The following is a 16,212-nucleotide window of genomic DNA, read 5'->3' on the forward strand; positions in this document are numbered from 1 at the left end:
TTTCATAAGACTCTATTGGATATTATTGTTCCACAGATATTTACTGACTGCCTACCATGTACTAAGACTTTGGAGAAGTGGTAAGTAAAACAAACATGATCCTCTCATCATGGATATTACAGTTTAGTGGGGGAATTTGATATTAAACAATTAATCACATGAGTAAACATATAATAACAAATCTCAAAAACACTGTGAGGTAAATGTGCAGGATACTGGCAGATCATCTTTGAGGAAGTGTCTATCAAATTGATTCCTAAAGGATGAAAAGCCATTAGCTTAGCAAAGAAGAGTTGGGAAAGATTTTGAAGGCAGAGGATATCCCCCAAAATGGCCCTGGAGTGGAAAATTGTTTAGCATATTTGAGTAATTAAAAGAAAGCCAGAGTGGCTGGAATGGGGCGAGGAAAAGAGGGCATGTTCCATACATACATATTTTCTATTTCAAGGATTATTTTCAAAAAATTTTAAAACTTAAAACCATATTACAAATTTTTTAGAATAGTTCTGTTTTACATGTTTTGTACCTCACTTTCTGAGTCATTTATTCTTGAGTTCTTCATTTTGATGTATCTCTTGGATGGTTGGAATAATGTTTCATATAAAATGTGCATGGATAGTATTATTTACGAGCTCCTGTATATCTGAAAAGTTCTTTCTTTTGCCTTTGCATACGACCAACAACTTGGCCACGTGCAGAATCACTCAAACTCTAAATTCATTGTGTCATGGTCATCTTTCATATTTTGAATTGGTCTTATGCCACTCGGATTCTTGCTCTTTTAGTAGTAATTTTTGCACCATGCACTCGTGGGATTTTTTTCCTTTAACTTGGGACATTCAAAAATTTCATCAGGAAGGGTCTTAGGCACAGGCATCACCATTAAAAGGACTTGGCTCACAGGGCCCGTTTCTATTATAAGATTCACAGCTTTCTCTTAGTTCCGATCAAATATAACATATGATAAGCTTTCCCACCTCTGTGCCTTTTCATTTGCAGGTCCTTATACTTCCTTTATATCTTTACCTGTTGATGACATCTATCTTCCTTCAAAACTCACCTCAAGTACTGCACCTTTGATCAAGACTCTTTCCTTAATAAATTCCTCCTTGGATTCCTTTGACAATTTACACCTCTCTTGCAGGAACTGTCTTACTTTATTGTGCTTTCTGGTTATTATCCTTATGCCAGTTGAGAAGCCTCTTGAGGGGAAAGACAACAGCTTCCTTGTCTCTAATGTTTGACAATTTGCCATGGCAGTTTCCATACCAGGGAAATTCAAGGTGCTCAACTTGAGTTGCAAAATAAAAAACACAAGCTTAAAAAAATTAAGCCTTCTACTGGATCAATGACATGTAGAGAAACATTCCCCAAAGCCCTCTGCATGGGAACATACCTTTGATAAATGTTTGCAAAGATAAAGGGAGTTTTTATAATCTGATGAGATGGAAACAACCTGTGCTTATGTTTCACTTCAGTTGCTGAGAAATAACAAACCTCAGGCCTTATTTTTTTCCTTAAGAAATTGAACTTTGAAAATTCAGAGCTTTTAAAAGTATGCCAGCCCACTTTTCTTTGAATTTCCAAGTTCCCATAGCAGCACATATTTTATTTTCTTCTCCAATTTACTCGATTTTTCACCCACCAGTATCTGAGTTCAGTACACCTCTCAAAATGAAGGATTGTAGTTCTAAAAGCACATGCATTTTTCTTTGATCCTGAAAAACTCAGCTCCCCAAAGCAGTGATAATGATGGAACCCTATTTAGTGCCGTTTGTTTTTCATCATTTCAACAGCCTTCAACCTGAAACATGATAACAACTGCAACACTGATAAACCACCCTTATTTTAATCTGTTTTCTGTTAAAGTAGTTGCCAAGCACTGAGACAGATTTTTCTGAATATCTTCAAAAGGAAGAAAAAGAAAAGAGTATACAACCCTGTACTTCAGGTTGAGGCCAGCACAATTCAGCACATTTTTATGTTACAGAAAATTCCAGCAAAAAGGGAAGAGGCCAGCACTTTTAAATCAAGTATAACATTATGTTGGTTCCCATTATTGCCAGTCGTAAAATTAACTTTCTAGGTTACGTTCCATTGAGGACAACGATTTCACTAATGAGAATCAGAATACAAAGGAACTCTGTATTTGTTGTGACTTCTACAGCAAACCAAATTATTGCCAAGCTTCAGTCTTTTTTTAAAAAATACAATTTCAGTGAGTGATATACATTCTAGTATTTACAACTGCAAAGACTATGCAATTCATTAAGCACACCTACTAGGAAATTGTTATTACTTCAGTATTATCATTCATCCAGTTGCAACATTTGTTTTCAATTTCTATAAACATGATTGAGTTAGTCCCATGAGTTGAAATATGTTTAATGTCCCGTGATGCGATACGGTAGTAATGTGCAAAATGAAAAATTAAGAGGCATAAGGGGGCTATTTTGTGCTAAAATCCGTTCCTTGGATGTGTTTAAAAGTTGGCTTCTCTGATTAATCTGGTGGAGTTTCAGTGCTGACCTGGACTAATACTTCAACGATCTGGCAAAGAAAGACACTTTCATTAGGAAATGTCACAAGTCATTTAGTTGGGTGCAAGGATAGTACAATATGGACAAAAATTATAGTGAGCTTTTTATACAAATGTCAGCCTGTAACTTGACTGGGTATTATACTTTAGCTTAGCTATAATAATAATGCTATTTTATAAACCACAAGTATATAAAAATTGAACGAGAAAAGGACACCCATGAGAATGGCTCGAGTTTTATGACTGAGCCTTATAAATTCCGCAGGTGATCATCCTGATAAAACTGATGCGACACTGTTAAAGGCTGTTATTTTGAAACTTTTCTTTCATTCTTTATTAAAAATTAACATTGAACTCAATGTGCAACAATACTGGGTAGCTCTAGAAAATTTGGGGCCCTCTATTAAAATACTGACCTGTAAATAATTTGGTATTAAGTTCTCTAGCATCTCTTTTACCTAGAATGACCATAGGAGTTCTATGGATTCCTTAGACCTAAATTTTCATCTGCCTAAATTGCTTTTAGATATTATTATGCAATAAATAGTTTTAAAAGTATTTTTGAAGAAACTGCCATTGAATCACAGAATTCATATCTGTTATTGAGCACACACTACACACTTATTTCATGTAGGGGTTTTGGAGGGAAATTTGGCAGTATTCATTAAAGTTTCAAGTACACATACTCATTCACACAACACCTCCATTTGTAGAAGTCTGTTATGAAGATATAGGTATACATATGTACAGATGCTTTGATGCATTGCAGCATTCTTTGAAATAGCAAGATAATTGGGAAAAACAATTCTTATCACTAGGGAAATGGTTAAACCATAAGATATAGATGCCATGAATACTATGGAGCAGTTCAAAAGAATGAGGTATAAATACACATTAACAAAAAATGTGTCTAAGACATTGCTAATCTCAGCAATTTATTTTTATACACATTTATGTCAATGCACAGAAAATGAGGTGGAAAGACACAAATTTTAACAATATTTGCTTCTGAGAAGAGAATGGGAATTGGTACTGGTGGTGGTGGTGCAGCTTTCAATTTAGCTGAAGTGTTTGACTTTTTAAAAAAATAAGGACAACATAACTATATAATGATAGAAATTAAAAAGAAATGCAATAGAAAAAAATTAACATAATACAAATCATAATTAAAAATCAAGACAAACTTAAGGCTCCAAAAAAGAGACAAAGAAAATGGGACGCATTCTCTCTAGCTAGGGATAACTGCCTTGTCTAGAGATGGATTTCCAGGGGAGGGCGTTGGGGTGGCTTTTTTGCAGCAGGGACTTGCCCCTGCCATCCAGTGCTAGCTTCCAAGGAAGGAATAGGAGTCTTCATAGAGAAGAGAAAGCTTAGAGAGTTAGAATAAGGAAAATTTAGGGTCAGACAATCCAGAACCTTGATTACCTGAGAAAGAAAAAAAATCACTGTACATTTATTTGTGTGGCATCCTCTGACTATCAAAAGGAGTTTACACTTTGTCAACAGGGAAGAAGCAGAGAAGAGGAATAGAGCTGCTGCCTCTGACCAGATAAGGATCATTGTCTAGAATATGGAGAGGACAAGGGTGACTTCCCCAGGTCATATTTCCTCAGGGTAATTTGTTTTTTCATGATGGGTGAAGGGTACTTTCTTAAAAGGAATAAGTTGACAAAAAATTAAACTCACATGAGCCGAATCTGGTTTTCTTCATATATGTAGATACAAACAGACATCCTTCAAAGAATTCCGCATGAGCTTGGCTCCATCCCAGCATTATCTACCAGATTCCCTATTATTCTTAAAATGTGCTGCTCAAGGTAAATTGGAAGGTAATATGTTTAAATAAAGAATACCTGAATATGCCACAACAGGCCTCATTTTACAGATGCATTGAGGAGGTGGCTAGGCGAAGATAGAAACAAACTCAGCTGGCCCTAGTAATTGGTAGTGGATTTGAATCTTTAGAGAGATTCATGGAATGATGATATGGGAGTACAAGGAATTATATCATTTACCCAGGCTTTCTTTGTAAATGGGATATCAGTTCAATCCATATTCTAAGTTGTTTAGAACAATTCAAAACTACCTACATGGTGAAAGTCTGTACAACTATTATTACCCAGGCCTGCCATGTAAAGCTCCTCAGGTTTGTACTGCTCAATCCAAGTATGTACTCATCACATATTCCTTGCTACAATCTGCTCAGCCTTCACAGCACAATCGCCATGGGCAACAAATGCTATTACTTCTGAGTCAGGTTGAGCAGAGTAAAACAGAAGAGCCAATGGAAGGAAATGAACTTAATGGTTTTTGAAGCATACTCTAAATAGATCTTTATGTACATGGCCAGGAATTAACTAGCTATATTTATGTTAATTCTATCTCTTTTAGAATGTTTTGGCCTATGGATGACTTTAAGTAAGTGTGGTCTGTATGCATAAGGATGACTACTTAAATAAAGAAAAATAGAGTTGAGTGTATTTAGAATGATACACTAATCCTATCTGAGGATGAGAGAGGGTTTGCCTCTCCACTGGGGTAATACCAGAGGATAGAAAACACAGTCAAGAGACTGTGACACCAAAGAGATGAAAGTTAATATTAAAAAATTCAATACAATAATACAAAATGAGAGGTTCAACTTTTATGTATCAACCACCAGGCAATGTGCCTCTATGCACTGATGCATTGATATATCCAAGTGCTCTGAAAACACTCTCGGGGCAGTTTTCCTGGGATCTGCCCAGAGATTCTGATTTAGTGGATGGGAAGGTTAGGGGTCAGGAATGTGCATTGCCAACAAGTTCTGTAGTGATGCTGATGTCGTTGGTCTCTGGGCCACACTTTGGGTAACAAGGATAGAGAGGAGACCCCTAACCTTTTCATAAGTAAATGAGGGCAAATGGATGGGTCAAATATACTCATAATTATGTATATGTATATATCTATATTCATGTGTATATACATAGATAGATAATTAATGAAATATTGATCTCCCATTGATGTAGATTTTTGTCCTTATTGATTTAAAACTTCTATGGAAAGGGGAGACTGCAAAGCTGCTTTCAAAAATGTAAAGCTTGCTTTTTTTGGAAAGACCAAATATTATCTCCAGATACCTGCAAATATGCAGAATTATCTTGTAATAAAACTCAGATGCCAGATGCCAGAAGTCCACCTTGCAAGTTTTCTTTGTAAGAAACAACCCCAGATACCAGCAAATCAGATACCATGTAATAAGACCCAAAAGTATTTTTCCAAAGAGAGAAAGAAAAATATCCAAGCAATACAACCCTGATTGAAAAGACACAATACAAAGATAAGAGAACTATTTTTAAGCTTCATTTTATGACCAGGGGGCAAGCAAAATAGTTTGAAATAGAAAGTTTTCATGCTGATTACATGAAATCAAAACACACCCTTTTCAAAGGCATCCAAACATGTTTTTTAATGCTGTCAATTTTATGCCATGAGTTTTAGTGTTCTTTCAGTCTGGGAATATTTCAAAATACACTGGAGGTACAGCTGGGAAAACTCTGTGATACCCCTGTCCAGAGCTCAGCTATTAGGTTATAAAAATATTTTCACATTTCCTGCAGATGTCTAGATTCCTTTCTTTGCTAGTAGTTTTAATTCAGAACTCATTATTGACAGCTGTTCACTCTGATAGACCCTAATTGCTCTTTTACCAGACTCAGCTGTAAGCAGGGTGATTTCCTTTCCCATATAAGAGTATATTACATATAAACAGAGGGAGGAAAAAAAATACCAATTAACTAAATACGTGTGCATAAAATGAGGCATTAGGAGCTCTGATCAAGTAATGTCTCTAACTGTAATACAGGTCAAAGGAAATTACAGCACTTATAGTTTATATTATTAAATATAATTATGTGAAAATACTCATATGCACTAAAATATATAGATAAGTGGCAGCATCTGAAAGTTTACCCTTTTTATTAAGGGAAGTTATAAATGATTGTATCTGAGTAATAGGCAGAGTATTTAATCTGCTGAAGGATGAACTCAAGGCACTCTCTTTGACGTGAACTACATAATAGCTAGAATTTGAGATGCTAGCCATAACTGCCATCATGCAGGAGGAACCTGGGATCATTTTGCTGTGCGGGTAACATTTTCTCTGGAGAGAAGGGCTTCTGGGGACATACCAACTCTTCCTTCCAACCACTAACTTTGCTAAAAGAGGAATACAAATTCAGGGAATTCAAACCTATTTTCTCTGGAAGATTCTCTTCAAAGGCAATGCCTCATTTTCACAGCTCCCCAAGAGATGTGGGAACAGCTGGGCAATGTTCATTCCATCAAATGCCTCGCCAGCCTCACTCACGGAGTCTAGGCCAATTTTGGGACCCCAAGCTGCCTTCCTTAGTGGACTGGAACCCCCCAAAGAGGGGTAAACCAAGGGCTGGATTCAATGGAGGCCATATAAGCAGCAAGTATACTGTGTTTGAGAAGAGCAATAGCTTGTTTTATTTGCTCTCTCTCTGTTCCGGAAATGGAAGGAGCATGGTGATTAGGGATGAGCAAACTGCTCCTTAGTGAGGAACCCATTCAAGGAAAATGAACTTTTTCTTAACACCAGGGACACTATATGTGGCTTCCCTTTCTGGGGGCACTAAATGCATCTCTTTGCAAACTTAATCTACCTCATATAGGGAGGAAGATGTTGGGAATGGGATGCTTATTACTGACAATTCTTAGGGAAGCAGCATACATTTTCCTTAATATCATCCTCAATGCTAATTAGAATGCAAGCTTCAGCTTCAACATTTGCAAAAGCTGACATAACCAATATGAAATATCCTGCAGGCTTGGTGCCCACAAAATCTAGTTAATAGCCTACTCCCAACATCCCCCCAGTCCCCACTCCAAGTGAAAGTGGAAAACCATTTTAATCATCACTTAAGAATAATGCTATTACCTTTCATATTTTTTACCTACAGAGAAGATCATCATACCATTCAGAATTTTCCCATGGTTTTCCTCTTGGCATTGCAGTGGGTTGTGACACTTCTATTCCAGTGTTTGCTTATCTATCAAATATTTGAGTGCCTATTTCATGTGTGGCATAGTTCTAGGTGAGAGGGATGCAATGGGAAATTTGCAGATGCCATTTCTGAACTAATATCTCTAATAGTTGCAAGCATAGAGAAGAAATTCAGGTTTTGCCTGTGGAATTAAAGGCTGACCACACCTATAAAGCCCAATTTTTTTTGAAGGTTCACTTTTGACTTTTGATTAAAATAGTTTATAATTAAAAAATTGGCTGAGGTGATGAAACTATTTTATTTTCACAAAACAGACTCATGTAATAGTTCATGAAAGCATGACAGGAAATATGTCTCAGATGTGATGTACTTGCTTGGCAAATGGAAAGAGCATGGTGGGCTTTAGAGATTCAAAATCTGACTCTTCCACTTGCAAACTGTGTGGTATTATGTAATTTAGTTATTCCCATTGAATCTCCTGTTTTCTCGCCTATAAAATACAAACGCATTCTTTAAGGTTGCTGTGAGGCTATAGTAGGCAAAATGACTTTTAAATAACTTTCTCAAAAATATTAATTTCTTTATTCTCCATTTCATATTAATTGAGGACCTAGCGTTGAATGTCTTCATCCAACAGAATGAACATGCAACCTTTCTGTTTTTTCATGGTTTATAAATCAAGACTTACACTAATGAATTTATGAAACCAATATTCCCAATAATAAACCAGAGGCTGGTTTCTAGCCTCAGAATTAAAAAATTGAGTCAGATTTTGGACTTAGAAGGGACTTTAGAGATGATCTAATCCAGTGTTCTCAAAGTGTGGCCCTCTGACCATACTTTGCAGGAGGAACATCTGGGAACTTTGTAGAAATGTACATTTTTGAGGCCTCACCACTGACCTCCAGAATCAGAAACTCTGTGGGTGGGGCCAATCAACCTGCATTTTAACAAAGACCCCAGATGACCTTGATGTATGCTAAAATTAAGAGCCACCCTTCCAAGATAATCCCTTTATTTTTAAGGTGGAGAGTCTGAAGACCAGAGAACTGCTCATTAGGAGTAAAATCAGATCTCCCAACTTCTGGTGCAGAGCTTTGTGTCAAATTCTCTCTTCTTCCCCTTTCCCCAAGGAGCACTTACTGCTTATTGCATCATTTGGTCCTTTCATATGCATATGACAGCTATAGGCTTTTTCTTATTTGACTTCCATTAAATCAATATAACAAATTAACCTAAGCTTTCCTCTAAAAAGTCCTTGCCTGTTGCTCACTTCTCAAGGCTAGTGAACAAGCTCACTCCTAGGATGCCTGTGCTATTTTGTGGCCTTTGTTATTCCAAAACAACCAGTTATTTTTGTTAAATAACTTAATAAACTGACTAGATAAGGTTACAAAATGAAGGAGTTGCCCTTTCTGTGAAAAGTTGGCTGAATGCTTTGGAAAGATGTAATAAAAATGAGTCCTCTCAAAAACACACACGCATATACACAAACAACAAAAACCAAAAATTTACTGCTGAATTAGGTAAGGGTGAGCCAACTGTAAATTTCTAGAAAGAAAAAAAAGTGTAAAAACCTGGAAGAAATGGATACTTAGGTTGCTTCAAAAATATCATAAATTTCTTTTTCTATATTAGGTAACATTAAATCTGTTAATCACAAATTATACTCAAAGATAAATCTAAGTCCTAAGGTTAAAAACTGATGAATAGAATGCACACTTAAATATTGAAACTTACCAATTGTTCACATAACCTTTTTAGGGTTTACTGCTTTAACTGAGCCTTTTCCTAGCTGACCAAGTCTTAAATGAACACCCAGACAAGAAGGTTTCTTCTAAAGGATCTCAATTTTTAGATATCTTCATGGTTATTGTTAAAAGCAGTTTGAAAGCGAAGCCTTATTGTTTCGCCTCTGGGCTGCATAGCTTCATGCCCTGCACAGTTTAGTTTCAATAAATTTTATTGATTATATTTATTTATATATTGTATTGAGTGCTGCTGATTGATTACTCAGTTATATTTAGCATTTCATTGTCCTGTTTTAACAAGATGAGGCTAATTATCCAAGTTACAGGAAATATTCTTTTATAATAACACTTTTTAGATTCCTGAGAGAAATCCCAAGAAAAAAGAGTTCATGTTTAAATAAGTTTTGGCAATTCCCTCTTGGAGAGTCAGAATAGAAATTAATATTTTATAGGGTTGAGAAACCCTGCTCTAAAGAAACCAGTTTAAATTAGTTTAACCCATAATTGATTACTCCCTACTAGTATCTATTAACATAGTGCTCATTATGAGCACATACATTATGAGATATCTCAAGTTTTCTGAGTGCCTTGCCTGCTTATATTCAGACTATTTTTCTCTTTCCATAGGTCGCCTCTCATACTTTCAGAATTCCGAATGGGCATGAAAACCCTTTGTCATATTACGTACGCCAATAGTTGGTAAGGTCAGCATTTGGATTTGTAAAATTTGGGTTTGTAAAATTTGGATTTGTAAAATTGCTTTTTAAAATTTCTCTTTTCTTTCTTTAAGTCTAAATTCAGGTGGCAAAACATTTCTGAATATATTTCTTCTTTTCTAGATCAAAAGAAGCAAGCTTTCGCAGGGGGGCGTGAAGCACAGGATATTAAGTTACAAGGAGCAGTGGAGTCTACCATGAACCTAGCCTAAAATATTAACATTTAATTTAAAAAAATGGATTGCTGAATATAAAGAAAAGTCTGGAAGTCAAATTTTGCTTTTGGCCACAGTTTTGAGTGCAAGCGCTATAAAGAGGGAGGTGACTTTGTTACTCTGAAATCATTTTAGCTCTAAGACTCTAAAACTTCAGACTTAGGTAGATTAGAGCTGCTGCTGCAGATTACAGCAGCATAAGAGATGGAGTCCAGGGATACTCAACCTGGAGCTGAGAAAGTAGTAATGAGTGGCTTTTATATTAAATATGTCCATGGAAATCGAACATTTATCTGAGATAAGACTGCCCATGCTATTAAAATGTCACATGTTGAGTGGCAGTTATGAAATGAGTTTCTTTAAAACTGAGTAAATAAATTGCCATTGAACATTGAAATGCTGATAACTGAAGCTGGGGGATGGGTCATGGGGATTATTATACATTCTCTCTTCTTTTGTGTATGTTTGAAAATGTCCGAACTAAAAATGTTTAGGAAAAACAGCCTCTTTCCCTCCCTCTTAAAATAAAGCTATTTCTAAGCGCAGGCTCCCCAGTAGAGAAATGTAACAGAGGATCTTGTTTGAAGCATTAACCTAGTTTCAAAAGCTGAATTGGACCCCAGCTGCTTGTGTCATAGCCAAATTGTGACATAATAGAGCTTTAACATGAAACTGGACATAAGTTCTACTTGCTACAACTGCCCATATGTACATGCAGGCAGAAAGTTAAGCAAGAGGTACAAAGACCAATTTAGGAATTGCTGTAACTTTGTGCATTATAAATGCCACAAAGACTCACTCTAAAAATGACTTCCAGGCAGAATTATTATTTCAGATTTCAAAACTGTGTTTATTCCTAAGCCTTTAAGGAATATAAACTCAACAACAAAGGCATACATACTTAACTCTTATAATTGAGCTACACTTACAGAGGTTATTATTGAATTCTGGAAAAAGTTTAAGTAAGCATGTGGCTTTATTATTGTACCCTACAAATCATTAAGCTTGAGTTTAATTGAACCAAGATAACAAGAGAATTGAGGTTGTAGTACATCAGAGAAAAGAGACTGAAAACAAGGCCATTTTCAGACATAAAAGAAGAGGGATAATATGGTAAGCATAGGTTATAAAGGATTTTTACGGTTTGTAACAATATTGAGTATGGTTTTTCAAATGTAAATAATGAACATCAGTCCAGACTGAGCAAGACTCTCTGTCCAATTGACTGGAAATGGAGTCAGGTTGACTTTGACAAAGTGAGGGTTTTCTGAAGATATAGAACATGGATCAAAGTTTGGACTGAAGTTGAAGTTTCTATAAAACCAAAATTCCTCTTCCTCCTCATCATTGTAAATAAGCACAAGTAAGTACAAATTTTACCCAATTTTCCCATGTAGAGAAGATGCCTTTTCAAATAACCAGAATTCCCACCAACATAGATTGTTCACTTTCTTGGACTTCGCAAAGGTGAGTGATTTGCACAAGATCACACAATTTTAAGGAAATGCATCTCTTTATGTATTTAGATATATAATTGCCTGACGCTAAGTATGCAATGAAAAACATGGAATCCAGAGTTGATCTGATTAGCACACACTTAAAATAAAGGCTTTAAGATCCAGGAACTTCATTTTTTCACATTTTAAAGTTCTCTACCATGTATGAACTTATTTGGAAAGAGTTTGATTTTCACTAGGATCCCAGGAGTTGTGTGAAAAATGGCTCATTTTGCGAACATCTGTGGTCCTCTTCTGACCACATTAAAGAAAAACCGAACCACCCTGGGTCTTGATAACATTTAGAAGCTCAAATCTGAGACCTATGGAGGTTACCTGTTATATATATTTATCTTCAATATGTGTCTATGGAACTTTACACGAGCTCATTCTTAAAAGAGAATATAATTAAAAACAAACAAACACACAAACAAATCTCTATTCAGGCAAAAGAGAGGTCAAATCTTGCTCTAAGTTCCATCTCAGTGATGAGAGAGGGCTCTGCTTACTTAGTACTGATCTTTATGGCCAAAGACCATTCAGTGAGGTGAAAATTAGATAGAAAAAGACACTCCTACCCACATCTCTTATATATAAATCTGGGATAGTTATGGCCCCAAGAGGAAAAAACCAAAACAGGAAATGAAACCAGGTGGTAATGGCAATAGAAAATAAAATTAAAAAATCAGTTCTTTTGAAATAAATTTAATGGACTTTTCCTCTACTTTCTTAACAATTTCATAGATTGAAAAAAGAACCTGTATTTTGCAGTGGACTTAGAGGTTTTGCTCCTCTCATCCAGCCTGGTGCAGGAAATTCACATGGCACTTAGCCAGGCTAATGAGAGTAGAGCAATGAGAAGGAAGAGGCGAGATGAAGAAAGACTTCACAGGCAAATCAATGTCATATTCAGAGTCAAACTGAGGTGTGATAGGATAACATGCTCAGTAAAGAGTCTTAAGACTTTTTCTCGGTATGTTCTATGCTTCCAAAGAGCCTTTTTGTTTTCTTAATTTATCATCCTTTAGCTTGTCTTCAGCACTAAGACTGCTTAGGTATGCAGGCTTTACTTCAAAAGGAATTGTCTTCTGATTCTGGTGTCACTTCATACATTTCTGCAACAAGAAATTCTCTCAGCAGCTATACTTACTTTAGACACTCCAATGTGCCTTATTAATGCTACTTATCAAGGCAAATGGTTTAAAAATACTTACCAACATTTGTTTATTTATATGAACAATTTCAGAGTTTTGTAAAGCTAGACTTCGACATATAACAAACACTGTGTGTGTGTGTGAAAGAAATATAAATGATTCCAGCAGATGGCACGGTCAGAAGCAAAGGGTTTTGCAAGTGCAAGAAATAGCACAAATCCCAATTCAGACGACTGAATGGCTATAATTCTAACACATCTACAGTACAATAAAGAAGGTCATTTACATTATGTTAAGAAATAGAGGGGCAGATTCCTATCCTTTGGAAAAGTGTTACACAAAACAGGTATTTGAAACACAGGTTATCATTGGACAATATACGACACATGGCTTTTATTTTGTTCCAGCAGAAAATATAGACAGCTTCCTTTTTTTTCTTTGCTTCCAACTTCATTCAAAAGAAGAAGCAACAATAGCATCTGCTGGACGTAGCTGGGGCCTGAGATGTGGAAACTGTGGATGACGAGCCTCCCAGGCATAGGGACACTAAAAACCTCATGTTACAGCCGTGGCACAGCTGGCTCATGCTCCAGTGTGAGCAGCGGATACACAAGGCAGTCACTGGGAACCTGAACCAGAGCAGGGTGGCCGAGACAGCTTGTAAAGTAATTTTTAGTTGCCTTAAGGGGTTTCCACCAGGACAACTAAAGGCATGACTGCAAAGCTGGATGAGTTTATCTCTGACATTTTCTCCTCTCTCTCTGGCATGCCTCTCCCAACTTCCAACCCTACCCCCCTACTTACCTGGGCACCCAGTACTGTCAGGCTGCTCCCTGGAAACCCAATGGCCTGTCTTTCAGTCTTTCATGGTCCTGAAGATTATGACATTTAATTGGTTCTAAGGCTTCAAAATTACCTACTCTGATAACCACTGTAAGAAACATAACGCTTCCTCCCATTATACATACAGGTAGTTTCTGGTTGTTTTCTTAATACTCATGGAAACTATTAAGGGGATTCTTCAATCAAATTAATTTGAACCAATGTAAAAGGACCATAACACATGGGACCCACAGTCTGAAGACTTGAGTCCTTTGGGAAACTTGTCAACTTTTGAGGGTCTCAATTTATTTTCTCATTTCTGCAACTGAGAAAGAGAGAGAGAGAGAGGGAGAGGTGGGGCTGGGGGAGGTAGTCTGGGAGGCTTGAAACGTCCCTTAGTACATATTTCACTGTAAATGAATCATTCTTTTGGAATGTTTTTGAACTAATAAGCTTATTAACTTAATAAGTCTTGAATTTGAGTAAGATGTGGAGGAAATATTTTAGAAAAGGAATGAAGGAAAGGGTAAGGAATATAAGGTTTTTCCTATCACAGTAAGTAAGAGGCTATTTCAGCACAAAAACCAGATCACAATTCTGAAAGAAATTAAGTAGACTTTCTTCCATTTTCTTATTTTTTTTCATAGATTGACAAAAGAACTGCATTCTGGGGTGAGCTTGGAGGTTTTGGTGCCTCCATCTGTCCTTGGGAGGAAAATTCATATTCATTTAGTGAAGCTGATCAGAGTGGAAAAGGAGAGATTTTAGTTCAGCAATGTGGTAGATTAAATGAGGTCACAGATTATTTGCTACTCCTCCCATCAAGAGGTGGAATCTATTTCTTTGACCTTGGAATTCTGGCTGGTCCCTGATTTTCTGTGATCAAAATAATGCAATGGAACTGATACTTTGTGAATCCCAAGGCTTGGCACCAAAAGACTGTGAAGCTTTCTCTATTGTTCCCTCAGAACCCTGGGACCACCATATCAGGGTCAAAGACCCTGGACAGAGAGGGTGCTAGCCTTGCCAGTTCTTCCAGCTGACTGTGAAAGAGTGAGTTCAGGAAAGACCATCCGAAGTCCCCTCCAGTCAACCACGGAATTATGAGAAATAATAAACCCTTGTGGTTTTCAGCCACTAAGTTCTGGGTTGGTATTTGCAGGCAGCAATGGCTAGCTGATAGGTAACACCCTCCATTTCAGAATGGTCACTGACCCACAGGCACATTGATGGGCCAGAGAAAGAAGCACAGTTGAAACGTTTTTATACATAACTCAATGCTCAACGCCAAAGCAAACCAAACCAAACCAAACGAACAAATACAGAAAAAGAGACAGAAAAAGCATAGTTTCTCCTAATATTCATAATTATCATAATCCTCTCCTTTCAAATGTTAAAAGGAATTTGAGCAAGTAGCCTTTTTAGCTTTTATCATCAGAATGGAAGAATCATTTTTAATCCTGCTCTGCTCTATCTTTTCTATTCAACATTTTTGTTTTTAATCTGCTTAGATATATCATACACCAAAGATTTTAGGTGCACCACAGTGGGCTGATAAAAGTATTAACTGCTGCCTCTCCTCTGATGGAATGAACGATAGAGAAGGATTTTTGCAGGTTCTTTTTTTGCAGGAGGAGGTATAATGGAAAGAGACAGAAAATGAGAGGATGGTGGGAAAAAACAAACCAAACCAAACCAAAATGTGTTTAAATATCTCATGAGAAACTTACCTTCAGTAACATTCTGTGATTTAAAATAAAGTATGCTGAACCAGAAATATATATCCCCCAAAATCAAAGGGCAAGGGATTTCAGAAACCTGCAAGCTTGGGCGGGGAGCTAGACCTTATGATTCACTTTCCTTCCTTGCACCTCTGGATTTCATTTAACATTGAGAAAGGGGACAAGGCTAAATCATATGCCACTTAAGGTCATTCTTGGCACTGATTGTTTTGAATTGCTGGAATGGAAGAAATACTTAACAAGTATGAATACAAAGCAATGTGACTGATGCACCCTAGCAAAAAGACTAGCATTTATCAACCTTAAATTGTGGCCCTTAAAGGAAGCCACTTTGGAAGGCTGAAGATTTATTGCAGCAATCCTGCATGGTATGGTGCAAAAATATTTTTGGAACTTGTTTTTTTTGGCAGATTTTAGCTTCTTTTTGAATTCTTTCATCGGGTCAAATCTTTGTCTTTGAAGGTGGATTTAATTTTTTTTTCAAATGCCAAGAGACATCTAGAACCAACTCTTTGGTCTGTAAGTTGACAACCAAGGCAGGAAAAACTGTTAGATAATATTTCAAGTAACGAGCATGGTTCTCTGTATGCTTTTAAAAAGGATACAAAGGTTCTACAAATGTTTAAAATAAGGATGCCATTAAAACATTTCTCAAGGTGAAAGCTTTAAGGAAGGCTATCATTTGGGTGCATACATTCTGTCATAATCAAAAAAGAGTTTCATTAAGGCATAGCAGTGGTTCTCAGCTAGGGGCGTTTTGCACCAAAT

The 16,212-nt window shown here is 36.6% G+C and overlaps 1 protein-coding gene and 1 long non-coding RNA gene across 17 annotated transcripts in view; one reads left to right on the forward strand and one right to left on the reverse strand.

Annotated features, from left to right (window-relative positions):
- PTPRD (protein tyrosine phosphatase receptor type D) overlaps positions 1-16,212 on the reverse strand; it is a 537,728-nt gene that overhangs the window by 19,959 nt on the left and 501,557 nt on the right. Inside the window, exon 27 of one of the 16 annotated variants that reach the window (XM_071216730.1) lies at positions 12,761-12,841. The exons of the other annotated variants lie outside the window; for them this stretch is intronic. Coding sequence (XP_071072831.1) covers positions 12,832-12,841 — 10 coding nt within the window. The 3' untranslated portion in view covers positions 12,761-12,831. Of the gene's footprint in view, positions 1-12,760; positions 12,842-16,212 lie in introns of those variants that run through there. 16 annotated transcript variants of the gene reach the window in all.
- LOC131279444 (uncharacterized) lies at positions 9,914-10,289 on the forward strand. Its single transcript, XR_009186792.2, has 2 exons — positions 9,914-10,003; positions 10,139-10,289. It is a non-coding gene; the product is annotated as an uncharacterized lncRNA (long non-coding RNA).

The sequence above is a fragment of the Dasypus novemcinctus genome, chromosome 8, assembly GCF_030445035.2.
Source record: "Dasypus novemcinctus isolate mDasNov1 chromosome 8, mDasNov1.1.hap2, whole genome shotgun sequence".
NCBI lineage: Eukaryota > Metazoa > Chordata > Mammalia > Cingulata > Dasypodidae > Dasypus > Dasypus novemcinctus.